Source organism: Eublepharis macularius, chromosome 12, assembly GCF_028583425.1.
Source record: "Eublepharis macularius isolate TG4126 chromosome 12, MPM_Emac_v1.0, whole genome shotgun sequence".
NCBI lineage: Eukaryota > Metazoa > Chordata > Lepidosauria > Squamata > Eublepharidae > Eublepharis > Eublepharis macularius.
Window position 1 is genome coordinate 61838509 of NC_072801.1, and position 24669 is coordinate 61863177.

General features: G+C 47.6%; 1 protein-coding gene across 2 annotated transcripts; it reads right to left on the reverse strand.

Moving 5' to 3' along the window:
• Nucleotides 1-1489: 1489 nt before the first annotated feature.
• ODAD1 (outer dynein arm docking complex subunit 1) lies at nt 1490-23869 on the reverse strand. 2 transcript variants are annotated; one of them, XM_054993570.1, is made up of 16 exons: nt 23787-23869; nt 21473-21639; nt 20712-20791; nt 17219-17318; nt 15529-15718; nt 14889-15011; nt 14686-14799; nt 13358-13425; nt 11876-12063; nt 10457-10582; nt 10184-10266; nt 8774-8942; nt 7270-7433; nt 6301-6404; nt 5139-5217; nt 1490-2971 (listed from the first exon to the last, which is right to left on the reverse strand). In XM_054993570.1, exons 3-16 carry the CDS (start codon nt 20776-20778, stop codon nt 2864-2866), a joined length of 1683 nt encoding a protein of 560 aa, XP_054849545.1. In that variant the 5' UTR covers nt 20779-20791; nt 21473-21639; nt 23787-23869; the 3' UTR covers nt 1490-2863. The 2 variants fall into 2 exon arrangements, with proteins under 2 accessions (XP_054849545.1, XP_054849544.1); XM_054993569.1 differs by having other exon boundaries at nt 6289-6404.
• Between the last annotated feature and the right edge of the window lie 800 nt (nt 23870-24669).

Below are 24669 nucleotides of genomic sequence, written 5' to 3' on the forward strand. Positions count from 1 at the left end.
TTTCACCTACCCCAAGAAGGCACTGGAAGCGATGAGAGAAACTCTTCCAGGCTCAGTTTTCTCTTTTATGAAACACTTGAAGATAACAGGCCTCCCGTAGGGTGTGGATATGTGGGATGAGATGCAACGAGCAGCCCACGCGCCCACCCCCGGCAACTATTTCAGATATATTAGAGAACAGAAGTAAGAGTAGGTGAGAGCCTCACCCTAGCCTACCTCGCAGGGTCATTGTGAGGATAACAGAGGGAGGACCATGATTCTTAGAGGAAGCTCCTTAAGGGAAAGAGGAAGCACGTGGGGTTAAATATAATAAATGCAGAACACGTTTTTAGTCCCTACCCGTGCCAAAACCCCCACTCCCTATTATTTTGCTGCCACTCAATTCTTGTTTTCCCAGAGAACCCGTATAACCTAGTTCCTCCACCCCACCCCATTCCAAAGCAGGGAACCCCAATCTCCTCCCTCTGTGGATCTTCCCCTCTCGAAATTGTTATCCACTCCCCTCTTTTTAGGACATCGCTGACACCTTGTGGCTACAAATGGGTCTGCAAGAAGCTTGAGCAGGAGGTGTATAAAAGTTGGCCCTTGGCAACTGTATGCTTTCCCCTATGGGGTAGTAGGGTGAGGAAAGTCACACTAACAACAACAACATTCGATTTATATACCGCCCTTCAGGGCAACTTAACACCCACTCAGAGCAGTTTACACCCTGTGAGGCGGGTGGGGCTGGGAGAGCTCCTAGAAGCTATGACTGACCCAAGGTCACCCAGCTGGCTTCAAGTGGAGGAGTGGAGAATCAAACCCAGCTCTCCAGATTAGAGGCCTGCGCTCTCAACCACCACACCAAACTGGTTCTGCTTCCCCAGTGCAGTTTCCAACACAACACAGTAGAAAAGAGCAAGAGTCCAGAAGTACCTATAAGACAAACAAAATGTGGGGTAGGGTATGAGCTTTTGTGAGTCACAGCTCTGAAGAAGTGAGTTGTGACTCACGAAAGCTCATGCCCTACCACAAATTTTCTTAGTCTTATAGGTGCTACTGGACTCTTTTCTACTGCTGGCTCTTTTCTACTGCTACAGACAGGCTAACACAGCTACCCATCTTGATCCAACACAACACGGTCCTTCATCTGTTTTGATCTAAACATGTTTTAAAAGCTGGAGATTCTGATAAAGGATCTCTTGCATTGACTGTGGGAGTGAACTAGCCATCAAGGATACTCAGTGCTGCCCCAGACACACTACACAAGCCTTGGATACTGGGCTGAGATGAAACAGTCTTTGTTAGAAGAAACAACCATCCTGTTGTTTCCCTGCCAAAGAGGCATGTCTCCCTTTCCCATTCCTTAACGGGATGGCTGTTACCTCTGCCCAATCAACAGGCATGTTTGACACAGTCTCTAGGAACATTCCCTGTTTCCCCTCAAAAACTGATCAGGAAACAAAAAAAAAGCCACAATCTCATCAATTCAACATTTTAATCATCTCACTTTCAATTTGCACTGATAATCCAAAAACCCGATACAATTTTGTTCCCACCTGTTGCAGGGACTGTGTACGAGTGCCCCCTCCGGCACTAGGGCCTACTTGCACGCCCTTCAACACAGACACACATAAGCCCCACCCCCATGTTCCATGGCCCGATCCTGCCATTTCCCTTCAGGGAAACTGTCGAGATTTTTTCCATGATGATCGTCTTTGGGAGTAGCGGAATGTATGCCCCAAGATTCTTCTTTGTGGTATTACAAAAGGGTGGGGGCACTATAAAGGAAGGGCTGGGGTGTGTGGCAGATTATGAGGTCATCATCCTTGTTAAAATAGTTGAGTATTAAAAACATTTGTGCTAAAAATCTGGGCTAAGAGAACTATATTTTAACACACACATGGGAAACGACCCCTCACACACGCACTATAAAGTACAGTTTTCATGCACTTTATCCATATGTAATCTGCACAACTCGTGTATATATTGCACACGCAATGCAGCTGGTATTCTGTGCAGGCTTAACACAGCACACAACACACACAGTTAAAACCCACAATTTCTGAGGCACATACTAGACTACATGTGTGTGTTGAAACACAAGTTAAGTTCGTAGTCAAGTGCTTTAAACCCGGTTGATTTCCTCAAGCGCATCCAAGGAGTTGCGACGTACCCTTGTCTTGTGCCTCAACTACTCGGTCTAAGAGTAGGGGAGACTTTATTTTGATGCTGCAGACAAAAACAAACAAACACAGTACAGGAAGGTGCCAGTTTTTGGACACTAGATGGGGAGGGGAGAGAACATCATGAGCTTCAGGTACCTGCTCCTAGCCCAATGATATCCCCCCATAAGCATCAGGGAACTGGGTGTTTTTGCCCAGAGGGTTACTGGAAGTATGAGCTCGCTACACTGCAAAGTCATAGGACAGCTTCCTCCACAGGAAGTTTCTGGCAGAAGTTATAGAGACAGAAAATATAGAGACCATGTGTTTCAAGGTATGTTTCCTCTTCACAAGAGAATCTGGAGTCAAATTGAGAGACGTAAATGAACAGGCAGCTCAGAAGCAAAGTACTTTGTTAACATGCAGGCTGTGTGATGTGTACTGTCTATGCAGCAGGACTATCCCGATTGAGCGAGCAGTCAATAGAAGGGACATTTCGCCAGAAGGAGGAAGATCTTTCAGAATCCACAGCAGACCAGAAGCCTCTGCAAGGAGAAGGCTACATCCTGGTACGCCGATCATCCCAAATGTGGGGAAATCTGCAGAGGGTGCTGGCAGCAATGCAGGGAACCAGACCACCAGGCAACCCTGTCTATGGCTTTGCGACTTCTGTCCTTTGCATGGCACAGTCCAGATTGCGATGAGACTGCCTACTCAAGTCAAGAGGCATGTGGTGTTTTCTTGTATCCGCTCGCCCGAACCCGGACACTGGCTACGTCAGGCTGCATGCTTCTCCTGTGGAAAGGTGTTTCTGGCCTGCTCAGGACCTGCAGACGGGAGAAATCCACCAGGTTACTGTCTTCTAACAAATCATGCATGCCAGTTCTGAAAAAAGTTAAAATGGGGAGGGAGCAGCCACACATGGTCCTTAGAGCTAAACTACACGAGACGAATTACACGAGGACGCTCAAGTGAAGGGAGATGCAATGTTAGCTAGGAAGCAGGGCCGGCGCGCGCATGGAGGCCAGGTAGGCGGTGGCCTCGGGCGCGCGGGCACTGGAGGGGCGCTGGAAGGGGTGTTGGGGGGTGGAGACGCGCGCAGCGAAGCTGGCATGACTTGGCTGCAGCTACTGCTGCAGCCAGTCAGCCAGCCCCTTGCTGCCACCACCGCTGCCACACACCCCAGCCGGGCGCAGCCTCTGTGCGCCGCTCGAGCCCCGCTGCCGCCGCCACACTTCCCAGCCGGGCGCAGCCTCCACGCACCGCCCCAGCAGCGGCTCGCAGCTTCTGCTCCCGGCTGGGGCGTGTGGGGGCGGCGGCGGTGGAAGCACGGGGCTGGCTGGCTCCGCTGTGTGCTCCTCCGCCCCAGCCGGGCGCAGAAGCCGTGAGCTGCTGCTGGGGTGGCGCACGGAGCAGCCTCCGTGCGCCGCCCCAGCCCCGGCTCGCAGCTTTTGCGCTCGGCTGGGGCATGTGGCGGCGGCAGCACGGGGCTGGCTGGCTGGCTGCAGCTACTGCTGCAGCCAGCCACCCCAGCTCTGCTATGCACTCCTCCGCCCCAGCTGCGCGTAGAAGCCGTGAGCTGCTGCTGGGGTGGCGCACGGAGCAGCCTCCGTGCGCCGCCCCAGCCCCGGCTCGCAGCTTTTGCGCTCGGCTGGGGCATGTGGCGGCGGCAGCACGGGGCTGGCTGCAGCTACTGCTGCAGCCAGCCACCCCAGCTCTGCTATGCACTCCTCCGCCCCAGCTGGGCGTAGAAGCCGTGAGCTGCTGCTGGGGCGGCGTACGGAGCAGCCTCCGCGCGCCGCTCCAGCAGCAGCTCGCAGCTTCTGCGCTCGGCGGTCCTCCACACGCCGCCCAGCCCCCCTGCGGCGCGTGATGACGTCTGCAATGACGTCATCACGCAGTCCGTGGCGCGCCCGCGCGCACACGCTGCCGCGGGCGCCAAAGCCTCTGGCACCGGCCCTGCTAGGAAGCGTAGTTTGAATTTCACCATCCTCTATAGAGCTGGCAAAGATCACTTCTCAGAGAGTTTGTTAATAATTGGCAGAGCCTTCAGGGAGGCAAAGAGGAAATTAACAAAACCTCTGAGGAGCAATCTTTGCTGGCTCTTTAGAGAGAGGTAAAATTCAAACTACGCTTCTCAGCTAACATTGCATCTTCCTTCACTTGAGCATCCTCGTGTAATTGGTCTCATGTAGTTTAGCTAAGAGTAGTACCAATCCTTCACCTATCTTGCTTGTTTGTGAGAATGTTTTCATGCTAGAGACCTGTTTGTAAGAACACGAAGCAGAAGGTACTCATCATAACTTTGCTAAACACAATTCTCAGGGCCGATTCAAGGCATTCTTTTCACCCCAAGCAAGGACACTTGTCACTTCCTGGGCCTGCGCAGCCACTGGCCAGATCTAAGCCATTACCACAAGGGCCAAGCGGCAGGACACAAGGGGCCAAGAAGTGAGTTACTGCTCACGTCCTGCTCTGCTGACGTCTGGGAGCCAGCTGGGTGGCGGCACCCTCCTCTCTATGCTGTCTACCAAACAGGTGCTTGAGTGGCTCCCTTATGGGATATATATTGGGAACGTCACAGAAAGGCCTTATCTACAGTGGCCCCAAAGGTACAGAACTTCTCCAAGGAAACTGGCTCAGCTTTCAGATGCTTTGAGATGCCAGGCAAAGACCCCTTACTCTGGATGACATCTGAAGTGTCTTTCTGGTTTGTAGGTTTGGTTTCGTTTGTTCTTTCTTTCCTGTTCTGTTTCACCGCTGACCTAGTCAGGATGCTTTCCAAGTTATTGGGATGATAGAGTTCAACTGTGTGTTGTGTGTCTTTTATCAGACTGCTAGTTAGTTTAGAAATATATGAATATTTTTAATAAAAACACTTCCTAACATCCACACCAACCCCTTCCAAAGAATTGAGAAGTGCAGAGTTGTTGTTTTTTGAACTCTTCTCAACTCCACCCTGCTCCAAAGGCCTACCTTCCCGCTTGTACCCACCTCCTTCAGGGCTTTTTCTTTGAGCTCTGCGTAAGTCAAGGGTCTCTGGTCTTCTTCAATGAGCAAGTCATGGCTTGGTCTGTAAAGGACGGAGAAAAAGACGGAATTTGCATGGCAAAGAGAGGATCCCATGCACTAGTTCCAATTTATTATTTACTTATTTATTTTATTTACTTTCGATTTTTATTCCACTCTCCCCGCGAAGCAGGCCCAGGGCGGATGACAAGTAAGTAAAAACATTCCATGTAATTTATATTCAAAACAGTTTAAAACAATAATAACAAAGCAATACAAACCAATCCTACTTTCTGTTCTTCTAAAAAAAAAGTAGCCCCTATTAAATCCCAAAGAATTCAAGAATGCTGGTCCTACTGAGAAATCCCAGGGATTCTTGCTATTGCCTTCCTTCCTCTGATCTACTAGATCTCATTTTCCTCTTTAAAAAAAATCCCTGAAATATTAGCTTTCAGTTTCTTCTGTTCTAACTACAGTAGCTGCCTCTTTTTTTCCAGGAAGGGGATTTATGGGTTTAGACAGCAGTTAGACAAGCTGAAAGTACAACAAGTACAGCTTTTTCTAGGCCCAGCAGTTCAGTAGCAGGGAAGCTGCTTTTTAAATCTGTTTTTAATCTGTTGTTAAACCGCTCTGAGCCCGTCTGACGGGGAGGGCGGTCTAGAAATGTGATTAAATAAATAAATAAATAAATAAGCTGTTCCTGTTGACTTTCTGCCTGTTGTGAGGCAAATGGCCTTTGGGGAGAAGAAAAGCCAGTGTGCTGTTGTGGTTGGACTACGGGCTTCAACCCCCACTCTGCTATGAAGCTCACTGGGCGAGTTTGAGGCGGAGAGAGGAAGCAACTGGCCCAAGCCCCTCACGGGAGGCTGGTGAGAACCAGGTTCACCAGCCTTAACTCCCTGAAGGAAAGGTAGGATAAGAATGTGATAGGGTAGGTAGAAAAATAATTTAAAAAATGGGGAGGCCAATAACTCCCTAGCTCTAATGCAGTATATTCCACTCCCATTCTAAACATCTTAAAAACAATCTTTAGTGGCTTTAACCCATTTGCCCCTATTTTGCTTTTAAGGATTTCAGCATTCTCATATCCTTTTTTGGGGGCAGTGGGAAAATTCAAGGCGGTATTTGGCATTACCCTGCTTCATACCCAGAAGTAGGTGGCCGAATGCTGAGCCGGTGAGGTGGACGCTCAGGCTTCTGTCCCAAGATCAGCTGCACCGTCTCCAAAGTATCAAATGGCTTGTCTTGTTGCTAAAGAGGAACAGAATATATTGTTTGGGCCAGCAGTCCCCCCCACACCTTAAAATAAAAAACACAGACTTCGAACAGCTGGCCACTCTGCCTCTTCTACTAACCCAGATCAATCCACTTCTTCTACTCAGTCAAAAAAACTGAGCAAAATATTGGTTGTGGCTTTTGTTAGTATCTTGGTTTTCATTTTTAAAAGGATTTCTAGTTCTCGCTGCTTCAGAAAATTAAAGACACAAATGCTCATGGAATGAAAACGAGGTACCATTATGCTTTCAGCCACCACAAATTGCATCGCACAGTTCCAAAGTAATGGTTTTTCTCCCCTACACTGGGGCAGTTAGATAAAATTTCCACAGAAGAATACATGGACCACCATGTCAGAATTTTTTAAAAAGTAATTTTTCGGGAAAGGTATGTGAGCAGACTTATTTCCTTGTCTTACCTGCAAAAGGTTAATAAAACACCACAGGGTAACAGTGACTGTGCCCTGACCTGGATGGCCTAGGCTAGCCTGATCTCATTGGATCATGGAAGCCAAGCAGGGTTGGCCCTGATTAGTACTTGAATGGGAGACCACGAAGGAAGTCCACAGTCGCTACACAGAGGCAAGCAACGGCAAATCACCTCTGAATGTCTCTTGCCTTGAAAATCCCATGGGGTTGCCGTAAGTCTGCAGCAACTTGACAGCACTTTCCATCAACAACTGTAACCCTAGGACTGGGCTGCCCCCTCTAATCCTAGAAGACTCTCAGAAAAACCCTTTTCTCCAATGAGCTGAAAGCATGAAAAACGATTCCCCCTCGCCCCACCCACGCCTCCTTCAGCCCTTGCTCTTTTTTTCCTCCTGCCAATCTGCCCTGCATACCTCAGCAATCACGTAGGAATACATAGCCAATAAGTCATTGATCTTTTGCTCAATCAAGCCCATGTAGATCGCGATGTTCTCATCCTGGGCGGCTGTTGACCCTCCCAGCATTTTCTCCAGCACTGAGGGATCACACTGCAGCTTGCTAAACAGAGACTCGATTTCTTCCAGAGGAGTGGGAGAGAAAGTGAAATGAATGAATGGCTCCCAAAGCTCTGACTCTCCCAATGTCTCCTAGAGAGCCCAGAGGTCTTGGGCAGTTTCCATCCACCCTTATGGACAATAACTAACTGACAGAGAGATGCTCTGCAAATCTGCCTACAAGCCGTCTCAGCTGACCAGCGACTGTCACATCTTACGAACCATGTATTGGAACAAGAAGTCATTATTTTTTTTAAAAGATGGATCACTGCTCACAGCGTGCTCTCTCAACCTACCTCTGCATCCGATAAAACAAGTTCAGCAAGGTTTCCAAAACTTGGAAAGCCTTTTTGACTGGAAGCAGCTATGGAAAAACATGTGCGTACCATGTGAGGAGTGAAGCCTCTCAAGTCCCTTTCTATTCTCTGAAGTCCTACCATCCACCTCCAGCCTTGATGGCAGGCAGAAATGTTTCTTTGCATTTGTGTAGGGCTTCCTGTCAATCAGTTTCACCAAAAACTGCTCCCACTTCCACATTCAAGGATAATGAGACTACAGCAAATATATTTCCTGTATTCACACCACTTTGCCCTACCCCACCACCTTCCCAGGCTACAGAGCCGCTCATCCCCGTCTTCAGCTGTCCTTCCTGGATCCAGTCTGCTCATTCATCTATTAGCCTGTTAGCTCACACAGCTTCTCTAATCAGACCTCAGAGATGCTGCGTCTTCCTTTCTGTTACCCATCACCACTGTTCCTCCTTCTTCCACTGTTCACGGAGATGTGAAGACCAGCTGCTCTGTGCTTTCTCATACGGAGCCCAAGGAAACATTCGCTTGAGATCCTATGAATGAGTTCCTTGTGCTCTAGATCACCTCTGCCACCTCTGCCACGGAGCATGTTTCCACTTGCATTAGCATGTCTATTTGCTCAAGATCAATGGACTTCAATGAGCCCTTGCACAATCAGAGACCAAAGGCTATCTAATTCATAGTTTCTCAAGCCATCATAGATAGAACTGGTACACTGGGGGTGACTAGCAGTAGGAGGCGCTTAGGACAAGTCAAGTCATAAGGCACCCCCACAATTCATGGAACACTGGCCTGTCACTCTGCTGGATATTTTCCACACATCTGCAAGATTGCTATGGGAGTACACCATCTACTCTCCGGCATGTAATAGCGCAGCCTGAAAGTGTCAGTTTTAAGACAACAGCAAGTTCTTAGCCCTTGAGGTTATACCAAAAACAACAAAGAGCTTCAAAATGTTTGTGGCCCTCCTTTCCCCGTTAGCAGTCTCTGTGCTTCTTCAAGGGTAGCTCCTGTGATAGGAAAACCTTCCATCTCTGCTGCTTGCTTCTTACCACTTTTGAACATCTCCCAAATCTTTGTCCGGGACTTCAACAGACGTTCGATCCGCTTTATCTCATTCAAAACTTCCTCCTGCTGTGCTTCGGCTTCCCGTAACCGTGACAACTTCTCTGCCTCTTTCTGGGCCTCCTGTGTCTGGACTGTCTCTATCTCATGAGTGAGCTGAAGGACAAAGTTGGGAAAAGGTATGGAACAGAAGAACCGCTTCTACTGTTCCAGGAGGTAGGCAGGTGTATTTTCCAGGAGGCCATTGCCAGGGAGCACCGTGCACAAAACAAAGTGGAGGGCTAGATATGATAATGGAGGGTGCTTGAAGGGAATGTCTTCCTCTGATAGAGGTTCACAAATTGGGAGGGCCTGAGATGTTTTAGGGAGCCGAGATGCGCATTCATTCAGGCACAGTGCACAGCAGAGGTGCGCACTCGTTCATGGCAAAGGGCCATGAAGCCCCAACCCAGAACCATCAGAAGTCAATATACTGATTACCTTCAGAGCCATAAATGGACAGATACATGGTGTGTGTTTTTTAAAAGAACGTACCAATTTGCCCACATGCAACATGGCTGCTTCCACAAGGTTTTGTGTCCAGACAGGAAATTGTCCATTGTCATTGTCCACAGCCTGTATGTTTCCCCCGCTTTTCTGTGATCTTTCCCAAACAATCTCATGGGAAAGCCTGTAGTCAAAGCACCTTTGCACACTATGTGGACAGGAAAGAGCATATTTTTGCAGGTCCCACCTGTATCAGCTCCATTTTCCTTTCCCCAGCATCCCGCAGTTGCCACTGCCAGCCCACTACCATATCACCAGGTGGCTTTTTAAAAAAAGATCAGCAATTGCCATTTCGCTGAGCTTTACAGCTATGTGCCAATTATTGATTTTCTTTAAAAAGAAGAAGGAAATAGCACTCTGGTGGCACGGGGAGGGGTGACATGGGGGAGGGGAAGGAAGGCAACGAAAGCTATCAGGTGGATATTCCATCACTGCCGCAAACGTCTCTGCATTCACAACAGCAACAGAAAGAAGAATCACAGAAATCACTGACATGTGGAAGCAGCCATAAATTTGTCTTGGCTATGATGGGCAGCATACATTTGTGCTCCTCCTTGAAATCCGTATCAAATCTATATTATTCCAGTATCTAGTAGCTGGTGCTTCTAATTTGCATCTAGAAATTGTCAAATTTTGCCACCAGAGAGAGATACATTCCACCCACACTGGGATAACTTGGCTGTTCTGCATATATTCCAATAGCCAAATCAGCTTCCTAACCTCACCCTGCCCCTCCCCACTAAAAATGTGGACTGTAATTTTCCTGGCAGCAAAAGTCGGACCTCAGGAGTATTTCTGACCGGGGGACGGGGGGGACAGTGAAACTGGGAACTCAGATCTCCTTCCCTCACCTCAGCAATTTGTTCTCGGATCTGCTCCAGTTGGTTGTTTTGTTCACTGACGTAGTTGAACTGGGCAAAGTTCCGTTCCTCCTCTAAAGCAGGAAGGAAAAGCATCAGGTGGGTTCCTACTCTCAAACCAGCCACTGCCAAATGGGATCCAGCATGCCCAGGATGGAAAGGGTCCCCCAAATCTCATCCTGGGATGCTCTCCCTGCGCAAGGCAGCCCCAAAGCACAGCCTACACTTCCCAGAGGAAAAGGGTCCTTTCCCCACGGACATCACCTGCAACGAATTTATCCAGGACAGCATCCAGGGAATTCATGCCCGTCAGCTGCAGCAAATTCTCAACGGCGTCTTGGTAAGATTCAAGCAGCTCTTCCTCAGGCCCTCGCCGTTTGTACTCTTGCTCTGATGGAAAAGAGGAGAGTCTAAAAGCCCTGGTTCCAACCACTCCTGTCACACTCTCAGATCTGTGTTACTCCCAAACTCCTAGCTTCGGGTTCAAAATGCCTAGTGATTATTGGAACTCCTACTAATCTATCCACAAACATGCATTAAAAGGGCAAGACAGCTTTCCACCTTTTACCAGAAGTACAAGAAAGTGATTTCAAGCAGTGTAAGAGATAACAAATGCCTGTTATCTTTGTGTATGACCCTCTACAGAATCCAGTGGTGGATCTAACTCAAGAAGGGAGGCCCAAGCATGGGACAGAAGGCCATCACTATCAAGCTCAGGGCTCATTTCGAGGGAGAACGCGCAGGAACGCAGTTCCGGTAGTTCCCCAAAGAGGACACATGACAGGTGGCCCCGCCCACCTGACTCAGCCATTTTGGGCCCGTTTTGGCCTGGATTGGGGCCAAAATGGCCTGGATCGGGCCTCTGACAGGTGGTGAATCACTCTCCCACTCAGTAGCAGCCTGATCTTGACCATTTTAAGCCCTTTTTCAGCCATTTTCAGCCCCTTTTGCCATTTTGGGCCCAAATTCGGCCCTGAATGGCCAGGATTGGGTCCAAAACAGCCAGGATAGGTGATGTCAGGGCGTGTGGCATATGCAAATCAGCCATGCTAATGACACACTTCCAGTGATGTCAAGGGGTGTGGCATATGCTAATAAGTTATGCTAATGAGTTATGCTAATGAGTTCCTCCAGCTCTTTTTCTACGAAATGACCCCTGATCAAGCTACTACAGTTCAGACTAGTACAATGTGCCACAAGATCTAGAAATGCAGGCAGAGCCAATAACTCTGTCATCTGTTTAATAAGAATGAGAGGGAGTCTGTGTGCGTGCGTGCGTGCATCCATTAAGCAGACTGCAGAGTCATTTGTTCTCTGCATAGATATTTATACACATATATTAAAACTTTGCCTAAAGTAAACATTTTAGAACTCCCGAATGTAATGTTTTAGATATGTATATTTTTACCTAACACAAGTAAAAGGATAAAGGAGACGCCTCCAAGACAAAAATAACTAGGTAGGCTGGGACCACCCATTAAAATAACTAGTTAAGTCAAGACCACCCAGTACAACCCTGAATTCAATTCCAGAATCCCTGCTTTCAATCACTCGACTCTTTCTGGATTAGAAAGTGGTCCCATCTTCAAGCTCCCCTGCCATAAGGGATCAGAAGCACCCACTATGGCAGGGCAGGAGGGATACTGGCTCTTCATTCCCCTTCCCGATCTCCTCCTCACACACCTTTCTTTTCTTTGGCTATCAGTGCCTCCTTGGTGAGCTTCCGCTCCTGTAGTTTGATGGTGATGAATTCATTCATTCGGCGGTCGTGTTCCAGGATGCAGTTTAATTCTTTCACCTCAGAGTCATACTGTTTTAGATCCTTCTCTGTCTTATCCCGCAGTTGACTCAGGCGGTTCTGTGCCTCATCCCTGCAATTTACCCCAGTGGACAAAGAGGGACAAAAAATTTTTCGGTGAGGGGAGAGGATAAGCCTAACAATCCCAGTGCCTAACTTCCCTGATAAATAAATGGAGGACTAATTTACTTCCATTTTTTCCCTAATGGGGACCCAAAGCAGCTTACATTGTTCTTCTCTCCTCTATTTTATTCTTACAACATTGCTGCAGAGTAGGTCAGGCTGAGAGTGTATGGCTAGCCCAAGGTCACCTAGCAAGCTTCCACAGCGGAGGGGGGGGGGCTCTAACCTACTAGAGCTTAGTGTGACACTCTAACCACTACACATCCGTGGCTGTCTTAGCCATACTTTCCCTGTTCCCCATGCCCAAATCTTGTGGGGTGACATGAGAGCTGTGTGAGCTGTGGACCAGGCTCAGATCTGTGGACCAGGCTCTTTGGCTCAGATCTTACTGCCCTGGACATCTGCCTGGCATACACATGGTCCCAAATTCAGTCCCCAGCATCTCCATTTAAAAGACCATTTCTGGAGACTTTTCAACAGCTGGGTGCAAGTCAGAGCGAATTATGCTGGGCCAGCTGGGCCAATGACCCAACCCAGTACAAAGGCAGCTTCATGTACTGAAAGTGCCATCTGCTGGATCCCCCAGAGCTGCTGGACGAAACAAAGTATCTGGCTCCCAACCACCACAGCAAGCTCAGTCTTCTGTTACAGAACCAGAGAATTTATTGCCCTGGATCCCACCCAGCACATGAACCCGTGCTGTGGGTGCTGTGTGACTTCATGCGAGCACACAATTTGGTACTGAGCAAAACTAGAGCAGTGCAAGAATAAATTTTCTAGAGCAACAGTCCTTATGGCCACGGAGACTAAGTGCCTGGGCAGCTTCTAGGCAGCACTATGAAGGTGACCTCCAGGTTTTGAGGGACTTTGGTGCCTTCCATAGTTTGTGGCCTGGCCCATCATGGGCACAAACAATGCAAATTAAGGAGAAAGATGGATTTATGTAATATGTAAGAATTTTGCATTTTGAAGCATAGGCTTGGAGTAGATGTATATTCTTCTAGTGCAGCTTATATTCAGCCCCAAGGCCTACAGAGGCCAGAGTAAAGGCTAGAACTTAGGAGAAGTGGGACTTGGACCTCTGAAGATGTCATAATTTGCGAATGGGAGAAGGCAGCCAAGTAAGCGAGGAGCAATCAACCCCCAGCGACAGAAGTTACAATCTGACAGCAGTAAGGGGTCAGCATATGGGTATAGGGTATGCTTTTCCCTGGGGCATAGAAGCAGTTTCTCCCTTCTCTAACCTTGCATCGTAGGCAGTTGTGGATGAGTTGATCATAGCCCCAATGTTTTGTCGTGTTTCAAGCAGCTCCTGAGAAACAAAACAGAGAGAGGCAGTTTTCAGATCTATCCTCTTACTACAATACAACTTTAGTGCCCTGTTCCAAAGTTCCATTCCCTTTTACGGGCCCAATCACAGCCCTTCCCTTCTCTCCAACCCGCTGTCACCCGCTCCACAGCAAAAGCACAGAGCATGATACATATGTTTTGCCACTGTTTTTTAACCTTCCAACCTGAGTTGTCACTGCATGTGTTAAACTCATAGGATTCCTTGGGTGATTTTTCCCTTCCCCTCAGAACCGGCTGCACAAATCATCCAACACAAGCCTTTGCAATGATATGCTAAAACTGGAGGGTGCATTTGCACAGAACAATCCAGGGCAGAATCACAAGCTACGGTTAGTTACACGATCATTTTAAAAGACTTTCTCCCCAACACACACACACTGTTCCAAACGCAGGCACTGGGTCTGCTATCTTGAGGGGGCAATGGAGGATTGAAATTCTGCAAATGCAACAAGGGGGGAAAGAGTGAAACAGCCCTCCCCTCCCGCACCATCCTCCCCCCTGACAAATCAGTCCCAGCAGCAGGAATTGTAAAAAGGGGGCAAGTCTTTTAAAAGGATCATCACCAAACAAAACAGAAGGTGTAATTCTGGCCTTAGAGAATCCATCAGTAGCCCTGAGTTCTGGAGATAAAAAAAAATAAAATAAACAAACTGAAATGAAATGAAATATGGCTACTTCTTGTGTGGAGTGGTTGATTCAGCTCAAGTGTCAACAGTGGATCAACTGGGAAAACTCAAAATCAAATTAATCAAATATAGGTTGACTTGACACACCCTGAACCACAGTGAAGACTCCTTTAACCTAGGAACATTCCATCTGGGTCACCGTACAAAAGCAAAAATAGCTAGAAGATGGAAGCAGAAAGTGGTCGTGTATCAACCCTCAAGACAATACTGGGTCTGATGAACAAATTAGGCACTTTATAGCCTTCCATATCAGAACCTAGAACTTGTCAATCACACGATTGATTTATTAAGGAGAAAAAACCCTTTCTATTTCATATAATTCTGTTTCATGACAGACCGTCTCTCAGCCAATGAGAATCCTGATTTATATAGCTCCTTCAACAGCCAATCACATCCTGCCATTATGTCCTGGAGCCTTCACCAGGCAACAAAGTCCAAAAATTCCGTAACAGAATCTTTGCTTACCTTTGATGTAACTCTAGTGCCCTTCAGAAATGCAGCCAGTTACGTTCCACCATCTGCTAGCACAGCCCTACCTTCTCTAGATGCTTATAAAGCTGTTCGAAGCGATCATGTCCAAACTGGAGAATTTCTAGGTCCTCACGTAGCTGTGAGTTGACAACAAGCTGAGAATTGAATCTTGAGGTGGCCTGGAAATGAAAAATGAGTGTGAAAATGAAGACAACCAAGGAGTCCTGCCTCTCAGTTCCCCTGGATAATAACGGCCTTTTTTTTTTACCCTGTCTAGCTGGTTCTCCAAGGTCTGTACCCTTTTCTGCAGGTGGGACTTTTGTTGTTGGATCAAGTGTCCACCGCCCACTTCCTTTTTCTGGACAGCCAAACGCTTCTCCCAACTTTGGATCTATCAACAATAGGAAGGATGGGGTTAAGGCAACAGAAACCAACAATGGTGAAAGCACTGAACCCAAGACTCTTCTCGTAGCTCCTCTGACTCAGGAGATTAGACTGAGGAGTCCTAGCACCCAACTGTTTCATCATCCTTCCTCCCCAGATGCACATCCCGCCCCCTTTCCAATATTGCTCTTTGGCAGAACATGCTGGGGAGAGGAGAAAAACACATTGTTTCCCTAGATGTTCCTATATTCCCCACCCCTCGGGCTCTGAGTATGTGGAGTTCCTCTTCCAATGTATTGGAATGCAATCCTCTTGTGTTAAGCCACTAGGCCTGCTTAGATGTCCAGCTCCTGGATAGGTAAGGCTTGGACCACATACGCTTTTTAATTTTTTCATTACATGACTTCTAATGCTTTCTCCTATGATACCTTGTTTTAGCTGCCTCAAAAGCCTTTTGGCTGGATAAAATGCAGGACAGAAACGGCTTGCACTAAAGCATCCTGGTCCCCAGTCCTTATCTATACCTCTCGATCAAGTAGGGCTATTCTCTTCTTCTCCTGGATTATCTGCTGCTCCACATCGTCCCGGCGTCCCAACATAGCACGCAGACTGTCAGCTTGATCTTTCCCCCGTTGCCGGTTGGTGCGGCTCTCGGCCACAGTCTGCCTCTGTAGCAGTTCCTCGTTCTCCTTCTCCAGGCGCTTCACCTCCAGCCTGCCCATGGGAAATGGGGAAGGGGAAGAGAGAGGCGGCAGAATGAGGCGGGATGAGGCTGGGCAGGCTTGGGGTAGCACTTCATGACACCTGCTATGAGCTTTGATTGGGATCGGTGGCAACGCCAGCCCAAGAGATCTTTGGAGGCACAGCTATGGGAATGACAGGTAAGCTGGGGCTGGGTGACTGAACGTGCGCATCTCTCACAAGGCTTTGGATGGGGTGTGTGGGTCAGGTTCGAAAGAGTGAGCCAGCTGGCGTAGTTTGCAATAGCCAAACACAAAGCAAGAAAGAAGTCTGCAAGAAAAAAGGCACCACTGTGTTTTGACTTTGAAGAAGCGCTGCCTTTGTAAAACAAAATTCTCACAGTGAAGCAAGTGGGGTTGGGAATGAAGACTCCTGAGTTCCCTAGAAAGGAAGCAAGGCAAAGCAGGGCGGGTGCCAGGATTCGGGGTTGTCGAGTCACTGAGCAGAGTTGATTATCTCAGAGGAGGAACAAAGAAAGCAGGACTCCTGGGTCCTCTGGAAGTGGAGTGGAAGTGGAGATGTTGTGGGACACGAGAAATCACATGAGTCCCATCTAAGACTGAGCTAATTTGAGAACACACATCATTGTGTAAGGCATCAAGTACTTGCGTGTGCAAGTACATGTGTGTGATAGACAGCAGGGTGAGGATTATAGTTTGTTAAAAGAAGTACAGCTTATATGTGCGCACACACACACACACATGACTGGTGTAACCAAACAAAATTGCCAATTATATGTTGTCACATGCTTATTAGTTGCCATGCACACTTCTGTTAGGTCAATATCTACATCACCAGTAGAGGATGGGGAGTTTTTAGAAGTTCATTTTACAATTTTTTGCAGGGAGATGTACAATACCCAAACGAGAACCGGATATTTCAGAAAGAGATATGAAAGACAGAGAGAGGACATGGCCAAAGAGGCACAACACACAACCACACCTGTGCCAGAAACAAAGGCCAAGAGATACCACCACCACCCCTACGAAAACAGAAAAGTGCAGCAAACTTCGCACCAAACCGTGATGCAGCTGAAAGCCAGAAGGTGAGAACTGAGACATTCAAAGCAGTTTGAGGCTGGAGTTAGCCCCCCTCACACACACCTATTTGGTTTTAAATAGAGATCCCAGCTTGGGGGAGTGTGCATGCCCCTTCTGCCTCTCAAACAAATACTGCAAAGTTTCTGTAGAGTTTCCAAAACATGGGAAACCTGCTTAAGCAAAAGAAACAAGGGTTTTTTGCGGGAAGGAGGAGATCTCTGGAAGCAGAGCTGCTCTGAAGGCATTTCCAGTTCTCTTGAAAGCAGTCAACTGACTCGTTTAAAAAGACAGACCATAACTTTCTGCTGTAATACAAAGAGGAACCCAAACACAAACATGAAACCAAATTCACCACACCACCCCCATCACTCTCTCATACTCATGCATTTCTAGGGAGCCAGAATTTGGTAAAAGATGCCAGGTGAATACGTACATCTGCCTACGAATGGTCTCCCTGGATTCCAAAGTGTAGGCATGACGTTGACTTTCCAACAGGCGGAACTGGCGCTGGAGCTTGGCCAACTCGCTTTCAGCTGGTGGACCACAATGCAAGTGGCAAGGAAGGAAGAAGGAAGGGAACAGTGGTTAGAAAGGCCAACATTGTCCCCTACCAGGAGTCATTTCCTCCTCCCTGAAGGATGGCGGGGTGCTCCCTGCTGAAGGACCCATTTTACCATGCTCAGAGTAAGAATGATGGTAGACACCATCAAGAGCAAAGACACAGAAAAAAAGAGCGCTTCCACCCTGTATTTGGCACAGAGATGCGCCATGCAAGCGAGGATGGCTTTATTACCACCAATGGCATTTCGTATTAACTCCAGTTGTTAGACATGTTAGGCTAGAGACAACAATAAGGCTTTAAAGAAAGCTGCAAGCAATTTGTAATAAGCTTTTGCTTCCTATCCCACATGCACACACCAGTTTCTTCTGACCTCTAGTCAAACAGGTTTGCAAGTTTGGGAGATATTACAAAACCCTGCTTATTAGAGGCAGAAATGGGATGAGTCTCTGTATGTCTATTTCTTCACTCCAGGCAGTGACCTCCAGGTAGCCAAAGGATTGGATAAGGAGACCTATATTAAATTTCTGCATTAAGTCATCCGTTGGTGCTTCACCCTTTGAGACAAGATGGCTTCTTCACTCAGGGTTTGGCCAGTTTGGTGCTGCTTTTAGGCTCCTGATACAGGTAGCCCAGGCACTTTAGCCTCTGCTAATCCAAGCCAGTTAGCACAAATATGAGGGATGGATTGTAGGATGGAAGTGAAGCGTAGGCTGTGTAATCCACAACCAGCAGGGTTTTCTCACACCAGCACTGGAGGGCATATAGCTACCTGCTTTCCTCAGGATATTTCACTGTGTGTCACAGGGCCAAGCCCAAACACTCAAAGCCCTGCATAAGCCCTTATTCCACCTACATGGTCCACTTGAACCCTGCCTTACAGACACCCTTTTCTTGGCAAAAAATGCTCCCTTGATTCCTTGAGTACCATATTTCCAGAGAATGAGAGCTAAGCTACAAGAGACGAATTACAAGAGATGAATTACACACAGGGCTGGAGGTATGGGGGCAGCAGAGGGGTTGCCTGCCCCCAGTGCCGACGAAGAGGGGTCACTGAGCTCCATGGAGCTGACGGCAGCAGTGCTGGTGGCTGAGTGCCTGCATCCCACCTCTGCCCTCCCACTCAGTTGCTGCTGCTGCCGCCAGCATACGCTCCTGGCCGGGCACAGCAGCTGCGGGCCAGGTGCAGTAGGCAGCCAGGGCGGCGAGCAGGGCAACTGAGCGGGAGGGCTGGACGGCCACTTGCACACCGCCTCAGCTGCCTACTGCGCCAATGGGGCAGCTGGCTTGCAGTGGCGTGCCCTGCGTGATGACATCACATGCAGTGATGTTATCGTGCAGTCTGGGTGTGTAAGTGTGCAAAGCGCACGCACACAAGTGCTCAGGGGGGCGGCAACAGCCCTGAAGCTGCCCCCAGGTGCCGGCAATCCTCGCTACAGCCCTGGGAGCATATGAAGTTGCGATGTTAGCTGGGAAGCTGAGTTTTAAGAGAGATCAGAAGGCTTTGTCAATTTCCTCTCTACAGAGCCCAGGAGATTTGGGCTCAGAAGGTTTGTTTATTTCCTCTTGGCCTCTTAGAAGGGGAGGTGAAACTGACAGAGCCTTCTGGAGGCAAAGAGGAAATTAACAAACCCTCTGAGCAGCCTCTCCCTGGCTCTGTAGGGAGGGGAAATTGACAGAGCCTTCCGATCGCTTTTAAAGCTCAGGTTTCCGGCTAACATTGCAGCTCCCTTCACATGCTCCTCCTCCTGTAATTCGTCTCTTGTAGCTTGGCTCTCAGCGACTCACTTTCTGAAACCTCACGCAGCCACTGACTCATGCTCAGTTTACATCTCACATAAACTGGCCAGGATTAGAGAGTTTGTACCTCAGCTATTTTAATTTAATCCCAAAGCCAATGTTCCTCAAAGAGGCCCAGTCTTAAAAGGAACTCGTAAAGCCAACCAAGGCTTGTGGACAGCAGCCAAGGTGTCCCGGTTCTGTCTCTCTGGCCTCATTCTTTGCATACAAAGGCCTTGTCTCTCTGTTCCCTTTCGAAAGCTGGCTCCCTTGGCTCTCCACAGAAATACTTCGGCTCGGCAGAAAAAACAAAAACTCACCAACCTCTTTCTTAGTCGTTTGGACAAAGTTTGAGGGAAATATCTATCATTTTATTGGATTGTCAAACAAGGAATGATCCTCTCAGCTCTCGTTTTGGCTTTATGCTTCCCCACCTGGCCCTGTTTTTCAGCATGGCCTCCACTTCCAGTCTGCAGCAACATGCAGTGATTTACAGTGCCACCCCGAGCCCAGTAATGCCTTTCTAAGCCCACTGACTTCAATGAACTGAGAAAGATGGAACTCTGCTTTGGAGGGCACTGTTAGTTATACCCATTTCATAACAGGGAGCTATCTTGCATCTTCTTAGCAAGAATCTCTCTTATTGTCCTCCTCATAGTTTCCCATATCATTGCTTTTGGAACAGCACTAAAGGAACACTTCCTGCCAAGAATCTTTATGAAACTACCAGATGTGTATCTGAGTCTACGAGTTATGACACAGAGATTTTATAGTATATTGTGCAGTCAGTGTAATGCTTTGTGTGTTTACCCATAAGTTCAGTGGGGTTGACTCCCAGGTAACTAGGCATGGGATTCATCTTTAGGCTGAGCAGTACGCACAGGAAGTTTACCAACCACATCCCCCCCCCCACATCATGGTATATACATGCATTTAAAGAACGCAATAGTTATGGGCCTTTGGGAACCCTCATTGAAACGATGTTCAAAGAGTTCTGGCATAACTGCTCTATGAAACAACAGAAGCTTTTTTTCTGTCATCTCCCAGAGATTAGGTTGAAGGGATGAAGGCATTTTATGCCACGGGGTAAAAGCAGCAGATGCCGAAACGCTTTCAGAAGTGCAAACACGTATTTTGATTCCAGTCTCAAATTAGCACAGCGCTGCAGAGAGGTAGGCAAAATTAAGGCAGACCTTCGCCAAAACCTGAAGAGTAGACATGACTCCTATCGAGATCCTCCATAATTAGAAGCAGTATACCTCAGAGTATCTGGTTCTGCATTCCCAGCTTACAACTTTTCCCAAAGCATTTAGCCATCTGCTGGAAACCGACTAGACAAGCCTGATCGAATCCAGAAGGGCTCTTCTTAAGTTCTCAGCCTTGGTCAAAGCAAACTGGAGCAGTGAGCCAGAAAATGAACCTTTCTGCTTCTCCATTCCAATGAAAGGAAAAAATGTGTCATCAGATGACACTTGGCTGAATTCACACGCTAGGCAGTGCTGTAAAATTCCCGCCCCCCTCCCCATGTAGATTCTGGCAAAGCAAACATGCCCATGGCAATATTCTCCTTCCCTCCCAAGGAAATTACCAAGGCCCTCCAAGTCCAAATCACTGCTCTCTGAGCGGAGGCTTGAGGCGGATTTGAAGAACGGCATCTTTGCTTTCTTCCTGCAGACAGAAGGAATGAGAAAACAGAGAGCGTGCTGAAGGTGAGAATTCCTTGTCCCTTTCTGAAATTCTTTGCTTTGAGATAATAAATGCTTTGCTCCAAAATCTTCTCCTGCAATCAGACAATGGACTTTCATGATAAACTTTTCCCCAGATGCCCTCTAGGCTCTAATCGTTATTTACATACTGCTTTGTACTTTCAAACTTACAAATAGAACAACCAAAATTTCATAATGACCAATCAAAACAAAGCAGTAAGATGACAAAGCCAATAAAAATCCGAAGCAAAAGATATGAACATAAAGCAACAACAAAAACAAAAGCAATGGGTAGAAGCAATTTGCCTCCTGCTTTTCAGCATTTCCCTCAATTATTTCCATTGTAATCTCACAGACCACCAAAGTGAACTTGCGTTCATTAGTCTTGACACCATTCTCAGACCCCTCTACTTTAGTTTCCAGGTATAGCATATACTATCCTTCCTCTAAGGGATCTAAATGTAGATTTTAACACACACCCCACAACTCTTTGAAACAGGCTAAGTTGAAGAATAATGTCTTGCCCCAAATTAGTTTATCACAAGTTATGACACACTTTTATTCAAATCTGTTCAAATATCTGCCTCCCCAACATCTGCATCCTGAATACCCCCTCCCACAAAAAGTAATTACTAGAAGGTACCTGGTTCTCTACTGGAGAACTCTTATGTCAGATATATGACCAGTGTTTGTTGCTATGCTCTGGTACGACCTCCTGGTCTCTCCTGCCAACATCACACGCTCTCGTTGCCTTTGTCAACTTAGTTGTTAGCAACCATCTCCAGGAAATGCATCAGCTCTCCACCAATGCTGATGAAATTGAAAGGTATGGAGGGAGTGAGAACAGGAAATTACACAGAACTGATCACAGATGCAAGACCAGGATTCTCTGGTTCTCTTAGGAGTGTGGTGAGAACAGAGAGAGGGGCTGGAAAGTAGAACTCCAGGATTCAGCTAGGGTTGCCAACTGCCTGGAGAAAAAATGTCCTATACCTTTAAGAGGCTTAATGTGCAGAAATGAGGAGGTTATATTTTCGAGGGCAAGGAAATAAATATCACCTTGTAAATATGATCCTATTAAGCCTCTATTAAAGGCACAGAGAACAGGCCTTTCCCCCCTCCTTATTATGGGTAACTCCAGGTTTCAGTGGAGAAAGTTAGTAGAGTTGGGACCCAAAACTCCATAATGTTTTCAAAGGAGACTAATTCCTAATAGAAAAGAACCAGATCTCCCAAATCATCAATGATTTGGGGAGGAAGGGGGATTATAGACCTGTGCCTCTGAATTTCCTTGGGACTAATTCAAACAAGAGAGTGCTGGAATGCACATATTTATCATGAAAGTAAGGTAGTCAGCTGTCTAGTCAGCTGTTCCTAGGCAGATCTCCTGTATATTACCCAAATTTCATGTTTTTCTCTATTCCTGCAATTCCCCCAACAAGTGATCCTTTGACTTTCCATCATATCGCACATAGTTCTGAAGTTTTTCAGGCTGCACCAGAGTCTAGTCAAGACATCATTTGAAGGAACCATTAGGCCACATTATCTATAGCTTCCTCAGGTTAGAATGTCACCTAAGTATAGATAGCTTTTCTAAACAAACAGTTCAAGCCCTTTTCCAGGTCCCACTATAGTCCTTGTCATACCAGTGGAATACCCCTTTGTATTCTTCTCCTATATGCACTACGCTACACTGTATGTTTATAACTTTTTTGCACTACCTGTGCCTCATTCAATTAATTCTGTCTCCCTACTCATTTTTGCTGGATTCTCCCCTCTTCCCCTGTTGAGAACAGACCGTAAGATCTACATGCATAGTCATGTTATTCTTCTGTTCTGTACAACGCCTCATACTAGGTCCCACCTTTTAAAGCTAGTTTTATTCATCTAACATTTCCAAATTAATTGTCTTTCCAGCAGGAAAAGTTTTGCCTATTTAATATGTGCATGCTAAGCTGCTGTTAGAAGCTCAGGACCAGGGCGGGTTGACAAAGATGGTTACAAGCGCCAGTGGGGTAGCTTTATTAGTCTGTTGCAGCAAAAGCAAACCAGAATCTCCCAGCGCCTTGGAGACTAATAGATTTATTATTTCACAATCAGTTCTTACCCTGAGAACAGAGAATTTCGTTCATTCACTTGATGAAGTAGATTCTAGCCTACAAAAGCTACAATAAATCTCTTTAATATGCTGCAAGGATCCTTTTTGTTTTTTAAAAAAAGGAAAGATAGCAACTGTACAGCACTTACACCACAGACATATACCAAATAAGTGTCCATATCACCTGTTTATACCTCATCTCAGCATGTCACACCACTGCCTAGGGAATGCCAGCTCTGGGCTTGAAAATTCCTGGAGATTTGGAGGTGGAGCCTGGGAAGAGTATGGTTTAGGAGGGACCTCAGCAGGTTATAGTGCCAGAGTCCATATTTCATATCAGACATTTCCTCCAGAACTAATCTCTGTGGTCTAGAGATCAGTTGTAATTCCAGGAGATCTCCAGGTCCTACCAGGAGGATGGCACCCCTATATGAGGTTACAATAGTTCCTGCCAAGGTCCTAGAAGGACACATTCAGATCTTGTGAGATCACATAATGCATTATGGCATCCAGACCTTTTTGTATTTTCCTAACTCCAACCCCAAAGCTCAAGCAGGTGACCCCCAAATCCCGAGCTCTCCAAAGTTCTATACAGTCATGTGACTGTGCAGGTCACATAAATATTTTGTCAGAGTTGCCAACCTCCATGTGGTGGCTGGAGATGTCCCAGAACTTCAGCTGATCTCCAGGCCACAGAGATCAGCTGTCCTGAAGAAAATGGCTGCTTTGGAGGGTGGCCTCTACAGGGTTATACCCACTGAAGTCTCTCCCCTCCCCAAACCCTGCCTTGTCCAGGCTCCACCTCAAATCTCCAGGAATTTCCCAACCTGGAGCTGGCAACCCTAATTTGTCAGCTCACCTGAGCCCCAAAGATCCTGGCAGGTCACGCTAAAGGGTTGTCTAGCCATGTTATTACGGGGCTTAGCCACCCCGAGGCCCCCTCCCACAAGCCAAGGCCCTTTCAACATGTCAACCCCTCCAAGGCCCTGGAAGGTCACAGTAAAGCCCCGCACAGCCACGTGACTATGATCGAGGCAGGTGCCAAGGTCCTGCCAGCTCACAGACACCCCCCAAATCGACACTTCCCCCGCCCAGGTCCCTCCGTTCCCGCCTCTCCAACATTATTCAGAGGAGCCCAGCCGCTAGGCCACACCCCTTTTCCGTAAGCCCTTCCCCTTACCTTACAGAACTGTGCGCCCACTGCGCATGTGCGATTGTAACAGTTCCCTCCTCCTCCCCCCTCCTCTCGCTTCTATTCGACGGACATGCGCAGTGCGAGGCTGTGTGTGGGCGCTGGAACAGAAGGGAGGGAGATGAAGGGTTGCCATGACAACTTTCCATCTCAAGTCCCTTTTGCGAAACCGCAGATCTTCTCGGTTTGCGCCCCGTGGCTGCTCGTTGCCATGGAGACGGTTTTCGGAAAGGAAGCTGAACAGTGCAGAAGGAATGGGGTGCTGCAAGAGAGGAAGCCGAAAGGCTGAAGATGCGAAAGGGAGGCTGGGGTGGAAAGGGGGGGGAGGCTGGGGTGGAAAACGGGGGGGTGCCCGCCCGCCTCCCCCCTCGCTTTCAGTTCTGTGGGGAAATCTTGATTCCACTGGGCAAAAAACCAATTCACCATACGGTTGCCAACTCTGGCTTGGAAAATTCCTGGAGTTTTTTTTGGGGGGGGGGATCAAGGGGTTTGGGGAGGGAAGGGACCTCAACGGAGTATTTATTTATTTATTAGATTAGATTTTTTTAAT

Bases quoted from the DNA above. Each gene is read 5' to 3' on its own strand.
- ODAD1 (XM_054993569.1), bottom strand. From the start codon at position 20,778: ATGCCGTTCTTCAAATCCGCCTCAAGCCTCCGCTCAGAGAGCAGTGAT. The intron at 15,012-15,528 runs GTATAGATAAGG...TATTGTTGATAG, and splicing joins TAGCCCTACTTGATCGAGAG to ATCCAAAGTTGGGAGAAGCG. The intron at 2,972-5,138 runs GTGGGTACAAGC...TCCCGTCTGCAG, and splicing joins AAGAAAAAGCCCTGAAGGAG to GTCCTGAGCAGGCCAGAAAC.